General features: G+C 53.0%; 2 protein-coding genes across 4 annotated transcripts in view; one reads left to right on the top strand and one right to left on the bottom strand.

Annotated features, from left to right (window-relative positions):
* NADSYN1 (NAD synthetase 1) overlaps window positions 1–3,077 on the bottom strand; it is a 36,357-nt gene extending 33,280 nt beyond the window's left edge. Inside the window, exons 1-2 of the mRNA XM_061202245.1 lie at window positions 2,797–3,077; window positions 1,026–1,124 (exon numbers count right to left, since the gene is read on the bottom strand). Of these exons, the coding sequence (XP_061058228.1) occupies window positions 1,026–1,104 (79 nt within the window). The 5' untranslated portion in view covers window positions 1,105–1,124; window positions 2,797–3,077. The remainder of the gene's footprint in view (window positions 1–1,025; window positions 1,125–2,796) is intronic.
* A 158-nt stretch (window positions 3,078–3,235) lies between these two features.
* DHCR7 (7-dehydrocholesterol reductase) lies at window positions 3,236–21,691 on the top strand. 3 transcript variants are annotated; one of them, XM_061203878.1, is made up of 9 exons: window positions 3,236–3,312; window positions 8,358–8,487; window positions 10,863–10,966; window positions 11,532–11,754; window positions 13,241–13,331; window positions 14,087–14,300; window positions 16,266–16,470; window positions 17,079–17,210; window positions 20,005–21,691. In XM_061203878.1, the coding sequence occupies exons 2-9, from the start codon at window positions 8,461–8,463 to the stop codon at window positions 20,467–20,469; spliced, it is 1,461 nt and encodes a 486-aa protein (XP_061059861.1). In that variant the 5' UTR covers window positions 3,236–3,312; window positions 8,358–8,460; the 3' UTR covers window positions 20,470–21,691. The 3 variants fall into 3 exon arrangements, with proteins under 3 accessions (XP_061059861.1, XP_061059862.1, XP_061059860.1); XM_061203879.1 differs by lacking the exon at window positions 3,236–3,312 and adding an exon at window positions 3,339–3,387; XM_061203877.1 differs by lacking the exon at window positions 3,236–3,312 and adding an exon at window positions 3,522–3,604.
* The last annotated feature ends 115 nt before the right edge of the window (window positions 21,692–21,806 follow it).

The following is a 21,806-nucleotide window of genomic DNA, read 5'->3' as shown; positions in this document are numbered from 1 at the left end:
TCCCCTGTGAGGGCAACTAGTTTCTCTATGCCTACCGTTGCCAGTTTCCGCCGGAGCTGCACTTAACCTGCGCCTCGCCAGGCATAGGATATGCATATGTGCAACTTTACTAAATGTTACCCAATTTCCTCTCTGAAGCATTTGAACCTATTCACTACCAGCAGTTTTTCAGGTTTTGTTTTCACATTTCACCCTTTAGTCCCCTTAGGGTAGGAATTCATTTTTTTCCCCTTGTGAATAAGTAGCTGGCTGACCATCGTTGATGGAATAGGCCATCCTTTTCTACTGGTTTGCAGTGCTGCCTCTGCCATACATACTGTACACGTTTTCACATTTCAGACAAACTTGTATCCTGTTTATAAAGTAATGCTTGTTCATGAGCTTCAATTTGGAAATTTCAGAAAACCACAAAAATGTTTATATGTTCATTCATTTAATCCTCACTTCGACCCTTTGGGGCAGTTTTCATTGCTAGAAATACGTCAGTTCTTTCCAGTATGCTCAAATATCTCCTGCCAACCATGGCTGATTCTAGGCCTTGGCCAGGGAAGGAGCAAATCCTCCAATGTCTGGTTGGAGCAGAAAATAAGGACGTTCTCCAAAAATGATGGGAACATGTTATTTGAAAAGAAAGAATCAGTTTGGAGGGTTTCCCACTGGCCAAGTATGGGACAATATGGGAACTTTAAAAAAAAGTAAATGACAGTACAGGATCGTAACTCAATGAGCAAAAAATCTATTAGTCCATACTGACAAAAAATTAAGTAAAAGAGGGAAATTCTTTACAGAAAAATGCCAACTAATAAATATTGAAAGGATGAGGAAGTTAGAAGATCACCCTTTTTGCATCAAGAAGTTTGGTTCAGGCAAGAGTCATCATTAAATGCTAAATAATTGGACCGAGGGTTATTTGCGAGCAGTGTATTTACAGTCTCAAAGTATCACTGCACAGCTTACTCGTTAATCGTGAAAGGAAAAATGGAGACTTTTGGCAGATACCACCTGAACCACACGATCAAACTTACCATCAACAAAGGGACAAAGTGACATCGTGTTGCCTCCTGCTATGATGCATGAAGATGTGACATCTGGGTAGTATATCATCCTGCCCCACAATGTGTAACCTAAAAGCAAGGACAAGGAAAACAGCCAAACCAAATCAAGAGACTTGCTGTGAAAAGCCAGCCTTGACTCTTCAAAATTGTCAAGGACGGAAAAGAAACAATAAAACAAAATAGAAAGCACTGCTGGGGCAGTGGTCTAGATTAAGGGAGGCTGACGAGCTAAATGCACAGTGTGGTTCCCCGATTGGATCCTGGGTTTTTTTAAATGAGCAATAAACATGATTGGGACAATTGGAGGAAGCTGAATATGGATAATATATTAGACAATAGCATTGAATGGATGTTAAATTTCCAGCGTGTGGTTATTCTATTTTGATAAAGTAGAAGAATGTCCTTGTTTTTAGGAGATGGATACTGAAATATTCAGGAGGGAGGTATCATCTGTAGCTAATTAGTGGTTCGAGGGGGGGAAAAAAAGGAGGGGATACACACACCTACAGAGTGAGAGAGAGAGAAATTAAATGTGGCAAACTGTTGACGGCTGCTGAATCTAGGTATGTGGGTGTTCACTTTACTATTTATTCAACTGGTTTGCATGTTGGACATTTTCAAAATAAAAAACTACAGGGGAAAATAATGTCTCTGTGAGGGACACAGAGATGGCCATCCAGATCCCTCTGCCAGTAAGCCGATGCCCCAGATGTTGGAAGTTGGGGTCAGCAGCAGACACCTTCAGCTGCCCTCCCCTCCAGGGGCTGCCTGGGTTGCACAGCTGCCCAACCCAAGGTCATGCCCTTGCAAGGGCAGGGGTATATGAAGGAGGCTTGGCCATTCCTGCTGTCCACAGAAATAATCAATAAACCAACCTATAAGAGGAATAGAAGAGTTTTATTTGAGGCAAACTGAGGATTAGAGCCCAGGAGACGCTGATTCAAGAAGCGATTAAAACTACAAAATGGGAGAGGCTTCTAAAGGCGAAACCCCCCCAGATGAGAAAAGTTGTTTGTCAAGAATCGAAATTGCAGTTGGCAAGAAGTAAGAGTGCTTGTTAAGCAAGGATTGGTTGGGGTCCAACATGGTTGCATAGTTACAAGAGGAGACCTTGAGCCTTTCAAGGTTACAGCTGGCAGCCAGCAGCTATTGTTCTGAGAACAGCTGGTGGTGTCCTTGAGGCTGACACAGTTCAGAAAATTCAGGTTCTCAGTGATGTAGGAACATGCCTGAAACCATGTCCACAATGGCCACCCAGATCCATTTCAAATGCCTGAACCACAGTCACTCCCTTTTGATTTTTTAAACGCATTCTCTTCTTTAATGGTTAAAGCAGATGTACACCGCACGTTTAATAGGCCACAAGCAGGCTGTTTCGGTGAGCCTGAAGTTCAGGTTGAACCACGTACAAGCCGGGATGACTCCCGCACACCTTGACCTGTGAACATTTCTCTTATCACTGCCCAGGGCACAACTCTGAGGGGCTCTCTTATTAGGGGGCTTCCCCACGTGGTTGACCTAAGCTGCGGGCTCGCATCCCCACTCAACTTCTCTCTCCGCCCATCTCTGCACATTGCGAGCCCACCCTAAACTCCACCTCCCGCTCCCTTCCTGGGGAAGGCCTGTGATGGCCTCCTAGCAGCGGGCTCTCCCTGACACCCCTGAATACAAGTGCTACCCACACACCCTGCTTTGATCTTCCCCACACCACTTTCCACCATCTGACACCCTATATGCCTACCTGATTGTTTATTGATTACGCACCACCACTACCGCGCGTGCGCCCCAAGAGCAGGGATTTTGGTCTGTTTTGTTGGTTGTTGTGGACCCGGCAATCTGTACACCACAGGCTCAGCGTGGGCCGCGCGCCTTTGAAGCCCCATTTGCAGAAGAGGAAACTGAGGCTGGGGAGCTAAGCCGCTTGCCCACGACCACCGGTGTGGACGAACCCCCCCCCGGCCCCACCACAGCCCCCCAGCCTGGGCGGGGCTCCCCGGCCCTTAGGGAGGCTGTGCGCGGGGCGGGCCCTCAGCCGTCAATCTCGCTCCCCGCGGCTGCCGAGTGGAGCGCGCGGTGGCCCGGAGTCAGCTCAGGGGGTGGAGCGAGGCGCCCCGGCCAATCGCGGGGCGCGAGGGCGCCGGGCCTCACAGGGCCCGTCTCCGATTGGTTATCTGCCATTACGCTACATCCTGGGGCGACCGGCTTGGAGCGCGCGGGTAGGAGCGGGTGCCGAGCCGGGCGCGGAGACGGCGCTCAGGTAAGCGGGCCAGCTGCGCAAGTGTGAGACGCGCGCAGCGGAGCGGGGGACGAGCAGATCCGGGGGCGTGCGCAGGTCAGGGGTGGGATGGGTGCGCGCAGGAGCGTGGAGGGGGGCTAGTGCTCTGGCGAGGAGGAGATGCGTGCTTAGGTGGGCAGGGGTGCGTGCGTGCAGGTGAGCAGAGGCCGGAGATCTAGGGGCGCAGGTTGGCCACCCGAAGACGGCCTTTCGGAGATGCTCCGTCCCCCGGTGGTCGGGAGATCCCGGGGGAGCCGGGGCGGGGCGGAGCCAGGTGGGTGCTTCCTGGGCCGGGTGGGCCGGTTCTTTACTCGGGTGCCCCGCGTGAGCGGATGCAGTTTTCTGTTGAGGAAACGCGGATAATTTGTCTTTGCTCACCGAGGAGGTGGGGGCAGGTAGCAGGAGACTCTGAATTGCTTTACTAGGAATAGATTAATGGGGTGGGGGGAGGGGGGGGGTCGATGCACGGCGGGCAGGGGAGGGAGTGCTCACAAAAGACCAAACGCGCCCTCTTTTCTTTTCCAGCCTTCCCGACTAACTTAAATAATGATGTATTGCCTCTTTCCTGGACATTTTATAATTTTATGAAAAAGGTTTTTAAGGGTAGGAATTGCTCTGGTGAGATTCCCGACAAAAGGTAAAGAAAGGAGACAGGAAAGTTGGAAATGAGGAATCGTGTTTATCAAAAGTGGTGTGTGAGACCTCTCATTTACTGGGTGTTTCGTGAGTGTCCGGCACTGGGCTGAGTGCTTTGACCTTAATTCTCAGAACAAGCTGTGTACTTGGCATCGCCCCCATCTTACAGATGAGGAGACTGAGGCTCCCGAGAGGTGAAGTGACATGTAGAGTCATGTACTTAGCGGCAGAGCCGGGGTTCAAACCCAGAGATACCGGCGACATGACTTTGGTTTTGGGGGAAGAGCCCCATCGGCAATGCCTGCATTTAGTTGGGGGGGGTGGGGGTGGGGATGAGAAGCTGAGAAGCTTGGGGTTTGCAGAGGCCAGGTGGTGGTTGAGCAGTCCCAGGCACCCTGAATGTCCCCAGGAAGGCGGCAGGATCAGGCCTGAGGAGGATGGAGTTACCCCACCTGCAGGACACCCGCCACTCAAAAACCAGGACGGTTTGCCAGGCAGAAACCCAGAAACAACCATGCACAATTAATTCTTGGAAAACTTCCCACAAAATCCTTTTATGTAACTGCTGCTAAAAAAAAAAAAGTGGCAGATTTATGCAGCAGATCTACGTATTTATGTAGCAGATCTACCTAGTAGAAAGCTGCTTTCTAAGATCAGAGAAAGTGAAGAAGCGAACTTACAAAAGAATTTAGAGGTAAACGAATTTTGGGGGAAAAAAAGGAGGGAGAGTGGGTGTGTATCGTGTGACAAGTAGCTCGTGAGACAATCCGGAGAATACGCAGCAAAATTCAGTGACTCCAGGGACTGGATTGAGGGGATTTGTTGTCTGACTTTCAAACTTATGTTGCAGTGATGGTGTTACAGAGAGCGTGTATTTTGCAACTTTCAAAAAACAGAAACCCTGTATCTGCAGTCAAAGCTGCAGTTTACCCTTTAGAGTTAGAGGTCAGCGTTTCTGGAATTTCCTTCCAGGGCTGACACGTATTTCTGGAGGCCTCAGAAGCGCCCCAGGAGCGGGTTGCCGTGCCCCAGCCAGGACCTCAACCCTCCCCAGGGAAGCCAGGCCAGAGCTGTCCAGTGCCAAGCACTGGAAAGAGCCAAGAGCAGCCTCTGCATTTGGCAATTGAGGCTTGTGAATTGCATGTGCCAGTTGAGGGAGTGACCACACCATCGGCAGAGGGCCAGGGGGGATGCAAAAAAGTTGCAGGTAAACCCAAGAATGACCCCCGAAATCACTCCCCTATGCCTTGAGAGCAGATGACCTCCCTGACCCCGGAGAGAGCCACAGATGTTCCCAGAGTTGTGGATCTAAGGACTCCAAGAGCTGTTACAACAACTCATTTCATCGTTGTTAAATTATTTTATTATACAAGTGTCCGCTAGAAAAACTAGGAAAAGGGTGGCGAAAAAGCCCACGTGGATGTCCCACACTACTGAGGGTTTTGGTATACGGCTTTTTGAATAGCTTTTTAGTGATAGACCGTCTTGCAGCTTGCCCTTGTGCTGTAACATACCAGGGAACTTTTTTCCATGTTAAGCTCATTCTTTTTAACAGTTGTTGAGTATTCCACTGTACCGCTGTGTCAGTGTTTCTTGCACCTGTGGGTTTACACAGCCATCTGTATATGTCCCAGGATAAATTCGTACAAGTAATTGCTGGGTCAACCTGAAGGTCTACCTGGCCTCTGAAACTGTTCTCCCACCAGGAGAGCAGCTGCCCAACTCTCACTGGTTCTGAATTGTATCATTCCTTTAAGTCCAAGTTGGGGCATGTCTGTATCTTTCAGTGTCTACCACTCCTTGGACTAACAAATTTCCAAAACAGAACCCCTGCTGTTCCAATAGCATTCCAACTAAATGTTTCTGTATGTGTGTTAGGATAGTACCCAGCACAGCACTCAGAAAGATTGGCTATTGTCATCACTACTCTGAATTTTACTCCACAGCCTCCCAAGTGTGTCACAGAGGGTGGTGTGCCCACAGACCCAGCTCTGTCTCTGTAGGTCTGTGCTAGCAACTTGCTCCACTTTCCTCGCCTCAACCCCCTCATCTGTAAAATGGGCCTAATGACGGCAACTCTCCAGGATTGGGGTGGGAATTCTATGAGCTTATGGGTGCTTGGAGCTTGGTAGGTGCTCCATAAATAGTTGCCACCTGTGATAGGTTGTATCATCCAATATCTCACGTTCTTTTAATACCATGCTGCTTCCCCATCAGGAGCCAGAGCGTGCTTCCCCTCCCCTTGAAAGCTGGTGGGCTTGTGACTCAGCGTAGCCAGATGAATGTGCTGGGCTGACGCGGGGCAGAAAAGGCAGCTTGGGCACCTCCTCCCACTGCCTTGAGTCCGCCATGCTGGGAGGAAGCCCAAGCTAGCCCACACCGAGTGAGCATGTGATGAACCGCTGCTCCGGGACACCCCAGGCCATAGCTACTTAGCCAGCCTCCCCAGATGCCCAACCCACAGGAACAATGAAAGAGGACAAAAGATGGTTTGTTTTGTTTTGGCCGCACCCCTCAGCTTGTGGGATGTTAGTTCCCCGACTGGGGATTGAACCTGTGCCCTTAGCAGTGAAAGCATGGAGTCCTAACCGCTGGACCGCCAGGGAAGTCCCGAAAGATTGTTGTTTTAAACCACTGCGTTGAGGAGTGATGACTTGTGCAGTGGGTAACAGAACCCTCTGGGGTTGGGCCTTGCAGGTGCATCCCCCTTAGACCTCTGCCAGGCCAAACTTCCCCCCGATGCCCTGCGTGAGCCCCGCTGAGCCTTCCTGAGGCCTGGGTGGTGCTGGTGGCGGTGTCGGCAGTAGCCGACTCTCTGGGGCCGACTCTGATGGGGCTTGGGTGGGGCTCTGAGCACTTGGCCCCGTGACCTCATTTACCCGACGGAGTAAGTTACTTTGCGGATGAGGAAACCAAGCCTAGCGGAGAACTTGCAGCCTTGAGGGTGACATCTGGGCCTCCTGGGGGTTCGCCATGCCATCCCATCCCTGCCATGGTCCTGGGTCTCTGATGCGTCTCCAAATAGCAAACCCTCAAGATGCCGAAAGAACTGCCACGGGGCTTAAGCCTTCTGTTGTGTGGGCCCCGAGCTGTTGATGGTGATGTTCTCAGCTATAGAACATTGGAGGCACTCACCCGGACTGCTTTGCTGTGAGGAGCCCACAGACGTCTCCCCCGCCGGGGCCATGGAGTGGCCAGACTGGCCCTTGAGGTTCTTATTATGATTGCAGGACGCCTTCGGCAAAACCCATCATGGAACGTTGCGGAACGAGATTTATTGCTCACAGGTCCTGTGGGTACACGCAGCCAGATTGTGGGTAGAAAGAGGGTGCGGGTGTGGGGCTGGGCTCTGCCTTTATGAGGGCCTGAGGGCGGGGTGTCTAGGGTTTCACGGGGTCACTCTTTATTGGTGAATTTAACGCATAGGAACAGGAATTAGGGTGTGGGAAGGGAGCAGCGCGGTTACTCAAGCTGTCAGTCGCTAGGTTACCCCGGACTTCCTGAATGAGGGCCCTTCGTGGGTTGGGGGGCGCCTTGGTCCTTATCTGGTGGTTCTGCTGGTGGCTGTGTGTTTATTCAAGATGGATGGCTTTTGAAATGGACGCTTACTGTCAGGCACTTACACTACATCATCCCAAACCCTCAGGAGAGACGTCCCTTTATGTTTGGCCTGTGGAACTCAAAATCCGGTCCAGGGAACTGACCAGGGTGCCAGAAAGCCCCCAGGCATTTCCCTGGCTCCTTCCCGAGTGTGGACACGAAACCTCCTTTATCCAGCTTTAACAGCAAGCACAGAACCTTGTGTGTGTTTGTGTGTGGGGGGGGACTTTGACGCCCCAAGACACTCAGGAAGGTCACGGGTCCAGTAAGTCTGCTGAGAACCAGCCTCCGAGCCCAGATTACTGTCAGCGATGCCCGGTATTCTTGGGATCTCACTGGCTCCTAGAACGTGTGGTGGGAATGTGCAAGCTCTAGCGGGGCTTGATCCGGGTCGATGGCACAAATGGCTTGTAGAAACGGTTCAGAGGCACGTGCGCTGCCTGGTATGAGTCTGCAAAGAAGCCAGCTTTGGCTCATTGCTGTTCACCAGCTCTGTGTCTGCCGTGTTAAGGCTCATCTGCAAGACAACTCCTCCATGAAGCCCTCCATCCAGCTCTGCCTGTTATTAATCAGTGCTTACTCTTTGGCAGACAGTGTGGGTGCCAGGCAGAGAAGCTGCGTGATAAGATTGCCTTATCCTGGGGGATCCCCACCCGTGGGGCCTCTTGTGCTTTTGAACCCCAGGTGCTGAGCTTGCGCCTTTCACTTGGTTCCAACGGGGGGCCTCGAGAAAATATCATTTGGGTCCTTATCTCCCTGTGTCTCCCTGAGTCTCTTCATGTCCCCTGCAGAGCTTTGTTCAGCGGGTTGAAGAGGATCAAGCGGGCCTTGTGGAGCGTGGGAATCTAGCGACTTGAAAGGGGGCAGTTCAAGAAGGAAAACCTGCGTTCTGCCATGAAACCGCTTGGTAAGAGGTTGGAGGTAAGCCCGTCTCAGCACTGCTGCTCCTGGGCAAAGGCAGTGACTTTTCAGCTTTGGAAAAGTAAAGGCAGCTGGTCCATCAGCTCTCGGTATCAATTCTTGTCTGATTCTTAGCAAAAAAATAAATTACATCCAGAATACCACCCTGTGCCCTATTTTCAGCCATCTACCGCCAAGGATGTTACTTACACCTTTATTAAAAATCCAGTGCTTATGACAGAGAGGTGAATGAACGCTATTATAAGCTCAGAATAATTATTTGGGCTTGTTTTAATCCCTAGAAGATATGCTGCTTCCTTTTGGCTTTCCACATTTAGTTCTCAGCCTATACATTTCTGGCCCTTTTGCAATTTTCCAGCATGTTAGATCAGAGTAACTGCTATGTACCAGGCTCGGTATTCTGTGTTTTGGGCCTGTAAAGATGGGTGGTCCCCGCCCATAAAGAACTCTTCAACCTGCCTTGTACATCATAGATGCTCCATAAACTAACCTGTGTAAATTAAATTAAGTGATGTGGCTGCAGTTTTCATTATTGAAAAATTGTAAATGAATATACAGTTGTATTAAAGTAATTCATGTTCGCATTTAGAATAAAATCAGTGTTAAGAGGCTTATATATAAAATGAACAGTTCCGTAACTCATCTTATAGTCTCACTTCCCAGAAGCAAATACTTTTCATTCTCTTAGCTACTTTTCTGTTGTTTTTACCTGCTTCTATCTAAACGATTTCCTTTCAGCACTCCCAACTTTACACGTTTCCTTCTATACATCTAGTAGTCAGTCAATAATCAGAGTTTACATGGTTCTGGCAAAGTTATTATTACTTACTGTTAAGCCAAGTAATGTACTATCATTATGCTTTGGGTTTTTTTCCCCCTTTGTATGGCTTTTTAATCTTTCTGGAGTTAATGGTTGCCTCACTTTTTCCATATACTCAGGTTTCTATGTATCTATCACTAATTTTTTTTCTGCATGTTTTAACAGAGCCATCATACATATCAATAATTTTTCTACACTCTGTAGCACAACAAAATGTGTCATTTCCATTCCTCCCTCCCCCCTGTAGCCGTTCATCTTTTGCCAGTGTGGACTGGTTACTGTCTGGTCCACTGCACAGCTGTTATCTTGGGACTTCCTCTTGTCTTTTCACTGGGCATTTCTTTAGCAGCTTTCTTGGATCCTGTGTCTTCTCTGAATAATAGTTAACCTGGGAATAGAATTGTAGGTTGAAATAAATTTCCGTCAGAATTTTAAGTTTCCCACCCATGTTTTTTAGAATCCAGCTTGCTGCTAGCATGATCCTTACTCCTGGATTTTTTCTGAAAGCTTTTAAGATCATCTTTTTTTTAATGCCTGATATTTTGAACCTTGACAATTGTGAACTTGTTCTAGACGTGGGGATGTCACTGCTTCCCCCATATTATGACCACTGGTTGGCTTGTATGTTGGTACAAGATGAGTGGCTACGGGTGGGAGAGAGGAATGGAAATGATAAGTTCTGTTGGAGTATGTAGAAAAATTATTAATAGGTATGATAGCTCTGTTAGAGCATTCAGAAAAAAAAATTAGTGATAGATGCATAGAAACCTTAGCAAATGGAAAAAGTGAGGCAACCATTAACTCCAGGAAAAATAAAAAGTCATACACTGAGGAGGGGACATTTTATATGAGACCTGAATGAGGAGACCTGTAAAGCGTGTTGTAAGCTGAGAAGTAGCAGGTGTCATGAACAAGATAAACCACATTTAAGGATCGGTAGGGAAATCTAGAAAAGTGGTACAGATGAACCAGTTTGCAAGGCAGAAATAGAGACACAGATGTAGAGAACAAACGTACAGACACCAAAGGGGGAAAGTGGCAGGGGAGGTGGGGGTAGTGGTGGTGGTGTGATGAACTGGGAGATTGGGATTGACATGTATACGCTAATATGTATAAAGTAGATAACTAATAAGAACCTGCTTATAAAAAATAAATAAATAAACTTTAAGAAAAAAAGGATCGGTAGAGACCTCCTTGGGCCTGGAGCAGAGGGTATGAAGGGAGAGTGGGGAGGAGGGGAGGCAGGAGCACATTGTGGGAGGGCTCTGAGCCACAGGCGTCCGGGTTCACGTAGTAAGAAGGATGTTCTGCCGTCGTTGGAAAATGAATTGAGACAAGCAAGAGCAGAAGTAGGGCCATGTGGGAGGTTATTGCGGGTTCCAGGAGTGAGTCTAAGATGCACTGATCTCTTCCCTGCCTGGAATCTCCCATCCAGGACAAGGTAAAGAGTAGGTGAATGAAGGAGGCCAGCCCTGTGGGGCCTGTGAACAGTGGCAGGGAGGTGCAGTGTCCGTTTGTCACGGGACGATCTGAACGGGGTGTCTCCTTCCCTCAGGGCCCAATGGCTGCAAAACCGCAGTCCAACGATCCCAAAACCAAGAGTCCTGGCAGCATCACCTTCGGCAAGGCTGCGACCCAGGGGCAGTGGGGCCGTGCCTGGTAAGGCTCTCACCCATCTTCCCAGCTAGAAAGTAAAGTGGGATCTCAGTGAGAGGTTGCCAGCCTTTGGGATTTCGTGAACCTATTAAAAAAATTCTTTTTATCAGCAAGACTGTCATTAGTAGCAGTTTCCCCTTTTAGAGAGTGAGGAATTACAAGAAGAAGAAACTAAAAACTGATTCCAAGGACAGCTGGTGCCCTTGTACCGCCCTCACTGTGTAGCACATGGGGGTCATGGTTGTCGAGCCATAGGGTGCTGGGGACTTGGTGAATGTCCCCCGTGGCCCAGAACGGGAAGCCTCTGGCCAGCTGGGTTGTGAAAGGCCTTCTGCCTTTCGTGTCCTGGGCCCTGGGCTTTCTGGGGGTGCCCACGGGTCTGTCGGCCTTCAGACTGCTTGCAGTGGAGCATGCAGGTGGGGTGCCCTCCCCAGGCAGTGGGGGGCCTTTGCACTGCCTTCTCTTGGGAAGTGCTGGCGGGTTTGCACGTGGAGCAGAGCATCCCGTGCGTCAGGTCAGAGGGTCAGGAGGGCCCCACGTGACCTCCTGCTGTCCGTCTGCCCCACAGGGAGGTGGACTGGTTTTCCTTGGCAAGCGTCATCTTCCTGCTGCTGTTTGCACCCTTCATCGTGTACTATTTCATCATGGCCTGCGACCAGTACAGCTGCTCCCTGACGGCCCCCTTGGCGGACATCGCCACCGGGCGGGCTCGACTCTCGGACATCTGGGCCAAGACGCCACCTGTGACAACGAAAGCGGCCCAGATCTACGTGGCATGGGTCACGTTCCAGGTCAGCCCTCCCGGCCGCCGGCCGCCATGGGCGGGGCTCCGCCTGTGCAGAGCATCCCCTCCTGCCGGGATAGTCCTGGCCCCTTGTCAGGGGTGGAGTCCTGGCTCACACCGGCATCCTCATGCCCGGGACCCAGCAGGGGATCACCTGCAGCCTGACGGACTTAGCTTTGTCTTCAGATCAAGGGCGCCTGGTGGCATTTCAGTGTCCGACTCGCTTTCCGCTGAGCCTCCTCGAGGTTCAGGGGTGTGCCCAGCCCTGCAGGGACCTGCCGAGCAGGAAGCGAGACCCCGTGGGAAAGCGTGAGGGCGTGGCCCACCAGGGAAACCCCATGCACAATGGGAAGCTTATCCTAGAGTTACCTGTGGGAAGGAGCACCCAGCCCCAAAGGGCTGCTCTCGGTCTCAGCAAAGCCAAGGCTGTGTCCCCAGCAGGTGGTTGCACAGACCTGTCCAAGGACAGCCTTGGCTGTGCTGTGACCCCACTGGCCTCCCAACCGGAAGGAGTTCCTCAGAAGGCTGTCTGCACCATGAACTTGGTGAACAGGCGGTGTTTATGATCTGAACCCAGGAGGTTTCCAGGGAAACGGTGCTGTGAGATGCCCCCCCCCCCCCGCCCCGGGGTTTCCTGTCCTGAAGGAAGGCTTTGACCACTACTAGCTGTTTCTCCCCACATTCCCAGCTTTTGGGCTTCAGATTCCCTCTCATTTCAGGTCTCTTGGTCCCTTTGGGTAGAAAGTGATTCAGAGCAGCGAGAGTCACAGTAGCCTAAAGGCAGAAACAACCCACATGTCCATCGACAGACATGGATACACACAATGTGATCCATCTACATGGTGGAACGGTGTTCTGCCATAAAAAGGAATGAAGGTCTGACACAGGCTACAGCGTGGAGGGACCTTCAGAACATGACGCTCAGTGAAAGAAATTAGCTACAAAGGGACAAATCCTGTCTGATTCTGTTTATATGAGAAGTCCAGGATAGGCAAATCCATAGAGACAGAAAGTGGGTTAGTGGTTGTCAGGGGCTGGTGGGCAGGGGCCGAGGGGAGTGACTGCTGGTGGGTGTGGGGTTCCCTTTTGGGGGGGTGAAACTGTTCTATAGTTCGCCATTGGGGAGGGTTGCACGAGCTTGGGAGTGCACTGAACACTTTCGGTGAACACTTTCAAAGGGGGAGTCGTACGGTTTGCGAACTAGTGGGTTCTCCCGAGGGGAGTGGCCGAGTCCCGTGGGGAGACGGCTTGGGTGCTCTGAGTAATGATGGGTTTCCTGTTCAGGGCCCCCTTGAAAGCCCGCAGTCAGCCTGCAACCAGAGCTCCCGGAGCTATAAACTCTACTGGAAGAAATAACTGGCTATGTGTAGGCTTTCTCCCATTCCTTCGGTGCCTTCCCATTTATCATCTCGGTTAATAAAGCAAGGCTGTGTCGAAGCACAGCAAGGCCCTCCAGCTCACAGGGAATTTAGCTGAAAATCTCTGTGTCTCAGGTGCTTCTGTACATGCTGCTTCCTGACTTCTGCCACAAGTTTCTGCCGGGCTACGTGGGGGGCGTTCAGGAGGGCGCCATGACTCCCGCAGGTAAGCTGGGCTCCGCCCCTGCTCCCCGCCACCTGTGCCAGCTCTGCCCTGTCCCTTCATCTCACGGGGCCTCCCCCCACCCCCACGCCCGTGCAGCTTCCATCCCAAAGGCTGTCCCCTGACAAAGTAAAAACTTTGCTTGGGAATTTCCACACCCCGGGACCGCCCCAGATTCAAGGTGGGAAGTCACCTTCTCAATCAGGGAACGGAATACCCCCTGCCCCACGCTGGCTGTGTAGCTGGGCTCACAGAGCATCTCCCCGGCGGCAAGCCCCCCAGGGGCACCTGGTGGGGCGGGGCTTTTGTTAAGGGGCCCTTGAGGCTGCCCGGCCCATTCATTCCCCACAGTCACTGAGACGCCACCCCAGCACACAGAGAGCACCTGGTCCCTCAGGGAGGCTGCTGGGCCCCCCGCCAGGTACCCTAGGGGACCCTCGTCCGCGTCTGCTGTGGCTCAGCCCCAGCCTCCGGCACACTGCAGGCTGGTGACTCAGCCTCTGGCTGGTTCCGGACATCCTGCACCCTCCCACCCTTCCAGGAACTCAGCGAGCAGGAGGGGTTAGTCCCCGGCTCGCAGCGTGAGGTGTGCTGCTGGCGTTTGGACCCTAGGGGCCCGAATTGCAGCAGCAGCTGACCGGCTGTCAAGCCTGGGGTCTGGGGACCCCGGCAGCTGAGGCCCAGAAAGGCGGTAGGGCCGGAGCCAGGAGCTGTTACAGCTGGGAAAACGCCTCCACTCTTCCCTCTTCCCTCTGCAGGAATCGTCAACAAGTATGAGATCAACGGCCTGCAAGCCTGGCTCATCACGCATCTCCTCTGGTTTGTTAACTCCTACCTCCTCTCCTGCTTCCCTCCCACCATCGTCTTTGACAACTGGATCCCGCTACTCTGGTGTGCCAACATCCTGGGCTACGCCGTCTCCACCTTCGCCATGATCAAGGGCTACTTCTTCCCCACCGATGCCCGAGACTGGTACGTCCTCAGCGGCCGGTCGAGCCCAAGATGGAGAGTAGGTGCCTTTTTCTATTACCTTGGGCTGGGAGGTTGCAGAGCCCTGAGGATGGAGAATCCTTGAAGGAGGAGCTTAAGGGAACTTGATGGACTCTGGGGAGCATCCTTTCCAAGTGTCTGGGTGGCTTCTCCCGCCTTAGGGAGGACGCACTTGAAGACGGCCGAGTCCATCTTTGGTGGCCGAGCTATGTCGTATAGGGCTGTCGGGGAGCAGGAGGGTGGAAAAGGCAGCTTCTGGTCGGGGGCAAAGGCAGTCCATTACCTCTTTTTCTGGAACGTCAGTGTGGCCTGAAACAGTCTTAGTGAGGAGTTCTGTTTTCTCAGCGGCTTTAATGTAACAACTTCCCAGGGAGAGCCCTACTGATTGGTGTCCATTCTCATGGAGCCTTGGGTTGGATAGTTATCAACCATGCATCCATCTCTCCTTCATCTGTCCATATATCCAGTTCTTCGTCCATTTATCCACCCACCCATCCACCCATCTGTCCATCCATCCACCCATCCAACTCATCCATCCATCCACCTACCCATCTACCCACCCGTGCACCCATCCACCCACCCATCCAACTCATCCATCCATCCACCTACCCATCTACCCACCCGTGCACCCATCCACCCACCCATCCAACTCATCCATCCATCCACCTACCCATCTACCTACCCGTGCACCCATCCACCCATCCATCCATTCATCCATCCATCTCCCCATCCAATCACCCACCCATCTATCCATCCCCCATCCCTTCTTCCACCCCTCCCTCGCTCCCTCCCTCCCTCCCTTCCTGTCTCCCTGTATCCATCCATTCACCCATGCACCCATTCGTCCAGCCCATTCATCCATCCATCCATTTATCCATCCATCCATCCATTTATCCCCCCATCCCTCCCTCCCCACCTCCTTCCATCCATCCATTCATCAAGAGATGTTTGTTGGGTTCCTCCTGTAGACAGGTGTAGGCAGTGGGGCTTTAGGTGTAAACAAGATTCTTATTCTCGGGGTGCTTACATTTTAGTTTGGGGGTCCAAATGGAAATAAAGTATGTTTCCTTTAACTGTTACACCTAAACTCTTAGGAAATGTGTTTGGTTGGTGGTACTTTGAGCTTGTGTGATTTTTTTTATCAAATAATGAGGCTGGTCTTCTATGACTCATAGAAATCATTTTCTCTGCTTTATAATCACATCCCCTACTGTAGACTTTGTATATTTTGCTTCTTTCTACTTATCCTAACTGAGGGTAATGGACACGAGAATATGTTTCTCTGACTAGCACAGAAATCCCTGTGTATGTACAGCAAGTTATACTTAATGAAGGTCTCCACATGGGTTATGGTGGCTGATTCTCTGATCACTCCTGGAGAGGGCTATGGGTCAGGTAACCAGGGTAACGAAACATTAAACTTGCCCAGCAAGGGATGGGTGTGGGCCCTGGAGCCAGGCACCCGACTCTAAGTAGCGTGCTTTTTTTCGCATCTGCCTTGGCATCATTTATGACTCCACTTGTCCACGGGGGACCCGAATGCCCTGTGAGTCCTTCAGAATAAAATCTCTGTCCGATCGAGCCAGTTGGGCAGCTCACCTGTGCTGTGCCTCCGGGGAGCCTGGAGTGGGGAGGGAGGGCCCTGGGTGCTGGCCCAAGGGAGGCTTAAGCACAGATACAATCTCCCCACCTTCCCTGGGACAGAGAGAGCAGCTCAAGGGCCAGAGGTGAACGTGGAGTGTAGTACCGAGTCTGCGGGGAGAGAGGGAGGCTGACGCGACCTCTGCTTGCTGCCTCCCTGCAGTTCACGGCAGGTCTCCCCCCAGCTCATCTCTCTTGGGCCTGCGGTACCCAGGCTGGGCTGAGCACCTGTGTCCGTGCCAGCCAAGTAGGCCACTTGTGAGATGCGCTCGTTAACGACACGCATCTGTTCTTTGTATTTTAAAGCAAATTCACAGGCAATTTCTTTTACAACTACATGATGGGCGTTGAGTTTAACCCCCGAATTGGGAAGTGGTTTGACTTCAAGCTCTTCTTCAATGGACGCCCCGGGATCGTCGCCTGGACCCTCATCAACCTGTCCTTTGCAGCCAAGCAGCAGGAGCTCTACGGCCACGTGACCAACTCCATGGTCTTGGTCAACGTCCTGCAGGTAGCCTCTCTGTGGCCCAGGGGGGTGAGAGCTCTGACACCCGGTGGGCGCTGGGGAAACCTGAAAGCCAGATAGTTTTCAAAAGACCATAATCTGCCGCCTTTACAAGGGGGTCGGCCCCCTTCCCACGTGTCTCTGAGGAGCCGGCTAGTGAACGGGAGGCGAAGGAGTCGTGTCCTCACCTGCCAGGTGCTGCACTGGCCCTGGGGACTCGTGTGGCCCACGTGAACATCTGTTCGCGGTTCGGGTGTGTCAGTGGTCCCGGCCACACGGCTCTGATGTCTCTTGGAAGGACCCTGTCCTGAGCCCGTCCACCCTGAGCCATCTCTCTGCTCCCGGCTCCACAGCCCTGGGAATCAGCGTCCGGGGCGTTGCCGGGCGCCCCTCTCTGGGCAATGTGTCATCTCAGACTGCAGACTTTGAGGACAAGGACTCCCGCCCCACCATGTCCCAGGCACGGCGGGAAGTACAGGAGCAGCCCCGTGGTGCACGTCACCAGAGGAGCTCAGGGACACCCAGTGACCCCCCCCCCTCCCCTACTGCAGTGTGGTGTCCCGAGGGCCCCCATCAGTGTCTGTGGTCCGTACCCGGCCACTCCTGTGTTGCAGGCCATCTATGTGTTGGACTTCTTCTGGAACGAAACCTGGTACCTGAAAACCATTGACATCTGCCACGACCACTTTGGGTGGTACCTGGGCTGGGGGGACTGCGTCTGGCTGCCGTACCTCTACACGTTGCAGGTGAGGAGCAGGGGCAGGGAGCCCCCCGTGACGCATGCCCAGCCCAGCAGCACGCTGAGCTGTAAGGTCCCCGGGCGCCCCCAGCGCCGCCCTCGGAGCAGACACAGCTGAGCACATGCCGAGCCTTGTCCTCACCCAAGTGTCTGTTCTTTTGGGGGGGCGGGGTGGCGCCAGAACCTGGAGAAGGGAGGCTGCTCCCCTGTTTTAGGAAGAAGAAGGCTTAGTGCATGAGTCAACACAGGCCACTGTAACAAATACCACGGACCAGGCGGCTTAAACAACAGGCATTCACTGTCTCCCAGTCCTGGAGGCTGGAATCCGAGGTCCAGGTGTGGGCAGGGCTGGTCCTCCTGAAGCCTCTCTCCTCGGCGTGTAGACGGCCGTCTCCTCCCTGTGTCCTCACGGGGTCGTCCCTCTGTGTGTGTCTGTGTCCTGACCTCCTCTTCTCATAAGGACCCCAGTCCTACGGGATTAGGGCCACCCCGGTGACCTCATTTTACCTTCATCACCTCTTGAAAGAAAGACGCGCAACTCCAAATACAGTCACATTCTGGGATGCTGGGGATCAGGACTCCAACATGTGAGTCTGGGGGACGCAACTCAGCCCATAAGAGTGAGAGAAGAAGATGATACGGAGTAAACTTTGGGTCAAAAGAAATGATTTGGGAGATCTGGGTGGATGGAGGTGGGTATTTGTATCCATGTGTGCTCAAATCTTAATGTTGAAAGGATGAGAGGCCTTCTTTCCTACCGTCATTTGCATTTAAGCTTTGAGTATCTACACGCAAGAGTGGAGGAGATGCAGGGGGCCCTGCGCTCTCGGAGCTCACAGCTGGGGAGGGAAAGTCCCTGACACAGGCAGTCCAGTGAGGGGAGGGGGAGCTTGACAGGAAGTGGGGTGCTGACTCCTGAGAGAGGGCCAAGGAGGAGCCCCCAGCCAGCAGGTGGGGGTCAGCAAGAGCATCTTGGAGCAACCACAGCCAGGCTGAGAGCAGAATGATGAGTCTGAGGGTAAGAACATTCCAGAAAGGTGGAGCGGGGAATATATCAGAGTGGGGGGGGCAGAGGGGGACATTTAAGGCACGAGACAGTTCAGCGTGGCTGGGACACAGGACATGGGGGTGGCAGGAAGCCTTGCCCGATTGGAGCCTGGAGGATCCGAGGCCAGCACCGAGTGGGAGGCCTACAAAAGGGGAGCGTTCCAGGCGAGAAGAGGATGCTGGGGGCTGGGGGGCACAGGCTCCGGGAAGAGTTCCCACGAGTCATGAATCAGCCCGGGTCTCCAGGAGAGCCTCAGCACGTGCTGCAGAGTCGAGGGTAGAAACCTCGACTGGGGAGCCTGAGGGACCTGGGTTTGCACCTCTGTAGGGCTGCCAGCCGGGGGAGGGGGCCTTGAGCTCGTCCCTGAGCATCTCTGAAAAAGCAGGGCGGACATCACCTCTGTTAGGGCTGGGCATCTTCGTTCCTGCACCCGCCGTGTTCTGAGGCTGTTGGGGAATAGGGGAGAGGCCTCATCGTCAAGCCGCCCGCACCCCTCCCAGCTCACAGAGAACAGCCCTGCTTTCCTCTGCATGGCAGGCGGGCTCCTGTGTAGGGTGGCTGCTTGAAAGGCCTGGCCAGATGCCCACCCGCTCGTTGTGTAAGCAGGTATGACGAGGTGTGGCAATGGGGGAAAGAGCAGGTTCTCGGGCACTTGAGTGATCAGCGGTGGCCTGCCTTAAACAGGTTGTGCAGGAGTGGAGAGGACCAGTGCTGACAGACCTTGTAGGCTGGCCAGGACGTGCACGGGCAGGTGGTGGGTGGTTACAGCCAGTCCTGCAGGCGATGATAACGGGGCCCCCGTTACCTGGCTGACTACCCTGTGTAGCATCCTGAAGCAGGAGTGCTGGGAAAGCAGGAAAATCACAGCAGAGTGATCAGGGTTGAGGGGAGAGAGCCCTGGGCTGGGGGCCAGAAGTTCTGGACTCTGGTCCCCACGCTGGATCCTCTGGACGGATCCTCTGGACTCACTTCTCTGCTTGGCTGGTTGCAGGCTCACTGGTTCCCTGATTCTGTGAACACCATTTTCCAGGCATGCAAAACAATAGCAATAGGTCACACACACACACACACACACACACACACACGTATGTGTGTTTATTTGATTACGTGACTGTGGTCCATTCGAGTCCAAAATCTTCAGGGCAGCCGGCAGGCTGGAGGTCCAGGGAAGAGTTGGTATTGCAGCTGGGTCTGAAGGCCGTCTGCTGGTGGAATTCATTCTTATTCCAGGGATTCTTTTATTCTTAGGGCCTTCCACCGATTAGATGAGGCCCACCTACATTGCGGAGGGTGGTCTGCTTCATTTAGTCTAATTGGAAACGTTAATCCCATCTAAAAAATACCTTCGTAACAACTAACGTTTGACCAAGTGTCTGGGTCCCATGGCCTAGCCAATGTGACACATAAAATTAACCGTCACAATATTATATTCAAATAATACTTTTAATATTGTTATATAATATGTATACTATACATGATATACGTGTGTATGTATGTGTAGATAGATAGATAGATAGGAAGGTGGCTAGGTGGGTAGGTAGGTGGATGTGCAAATTTGCGTATTTACTTGTCTGATCCCACAGCAACGCTCTGAGGCAGGTGCTTCTATTTACAGGAGAGGAAACCGAGGCAGGGCACGGGGGCAGCCGGTCGGGGGCAGCCGGTCAGGCGCACAGCAGGGGTTGGAACCCAGGCCGTGCTCCCGAGCCCGCGGCCCCGCTCAGCCCGCTGACCTCTCCCGCTCGCCCTGCAGGGTCTGTACCTGGTGTACCACCCCGTGCAGCTGCCCACCCGCTACTCCCTGGGCGTCCTGCTGCTGGGCCTGCTGGGCTACTACATCTTCCGGACGGCCAACCATCAGAAGGACCTTTTCCGCCGCACGGACGGGCGCTGCCTGATCTGGGGCAGGAAGCCCAAGGTCATCGAGTGTTCCTTCACGTCGGCCGATAAGCAGAAACACCACAGCAAGCTGCTGGTGTCCGGCTTCTGGGGCGTGGCCCGCCACTTCAACTACACCGGCGACCTGATGGGCAGCCTGGCGTACTGCCTGGCCTGCGGCGGCGGCCACCTCCTGCCCTACTTCTACATCATCTACATGGCCGTCCTGCTGACCCACCGCTGCCTGCGGGACGAGCACCGCTGCGCTAACAAGTACGGCCGGGACTGGGACCGCTACACAGCTGCCGTGCCTTACCGCCTGCTGCCCGGAATCTTCTAAAGGGCCGGCCCGGGGGGAGCCCCCCGCAGGGCAGTGAGGAGCACCGGAGTCAGGGCCGCCGGGGCAGCAGCATCTCGGCTCCACACTCCAGGAGCCTCCGCGTCCCCATCTGTAAAAGGCAAACAGCCCGGCACGTGTCCTGAGCGGAATTCCGGGGGCTTACGCCGACGGCCTTCTCGCCAGCAGAAGTGACCGGCTTTCTCTGTGCCGTGTCCCCAGGGTGGGAGGATGACCTGGTCTGCTCGCAGATGACGCTGTTTCTTCTCTGGGGTCTGAGCTGCCCCGCTGCCCAGACAGCAGGAGTCCGACACTGAACGGGATGTCTTCCAGCCCCCGTGGTCAATCCTGCCCTTACTCTTGCTAAATAAAGTAGAAGTGGACACGTAAGCTGTGCCAGTTATCAGCTGACTGCCTTTCAGCTCCCGGTGCACCCTGCATCACCTGCTCTGCGGTAGTGAGCTGTGCCCTTCAGACTTTTCCCCTTTGCACGTGCACCTCGTTACATTTGTCTGTAGAGGGCGCTGAGGGCCGCTGCATGAGTAGGGGCATCTTCTGGTTCTGGTTCTTTTACAGACTTGGCCCAGGCAACCCAGAGAACTTGGCCACACCGTCCGGGGGCCTCACCCTAAGCCTTCCCCAAGGAGACCTGAACCCCAGCCTCGGGGAGGGGACACCCTTCACGTGTTTTCTTACCTTGGGCACGCTCCTTGACCCGCAGGTATTCTGTTTTGTTTTGGTTTTTTTTTTCAATTTACTTATTTATCTTTGGCTGTGTTGGGTCTTCATTGCTGCGTGAGGGCTTTCTCTAGTTGTGGTGAGCCGGGGCTACTCTTTGTTGCGGTGCGTGGGCTTCTCATTGCGGTGGCTTCTTTTGCTGTGGAGCATGGGTTCTAGGCGCACGGGCTTCGGTAGTTGTGGCACGCGGGCTTCAGTAGTGGTGGCTCGCGGGCTCTAGAGTGCAGGCTCAGTAGTTGTGGCACCCGGGCTTAGTTGCTCTGTGACATGTGGGATCTTCCCGGACCAGGGCTCAAACCCGTGTCCCCTGCATTGGCAGGTGGATTCTTAACGACTGCACCACCAGGGAAGTCCCTGCAGGTATTCTTGAAAGCTCTCTTTAGACGTTACTACCCTAGTCGAGTTAATAATTCTTTATTCAGGTGTATCTGGGATGTATTGCAGGTTTGGTTCCAGACCACCCCAATAAAGTGATTATCACAATAAAGCGAATCACACGAGTTTTTTGGCTTCCCAGTGCATATAAAAGTTTGGTTTACACGATTCTGTACTCTTTTAAGTATGAAATAGCATTTTCTTAAAAGACAGTGTATACACCTTGA

This window comes from Eubalaena glacialis, chromosome 10, assembly GCF_028564815.1.
Source record: "Eubalaena glacialis isolate mEubGla1 chromosome 10, mEubGla1.1.hap2.+ XY, whole genome shotgun sequence".
NCBI classification, from domain to species: domain Eukaryota; kingdom Metazoa; phylum Chordata; class Mammalia; order Artiodactyla; family Balaenidae; genus Eubalaena; species Eubalaena glacialis.
This window is presented reverse-complemented; position numbering and strand designations above follow the sequence as displayed.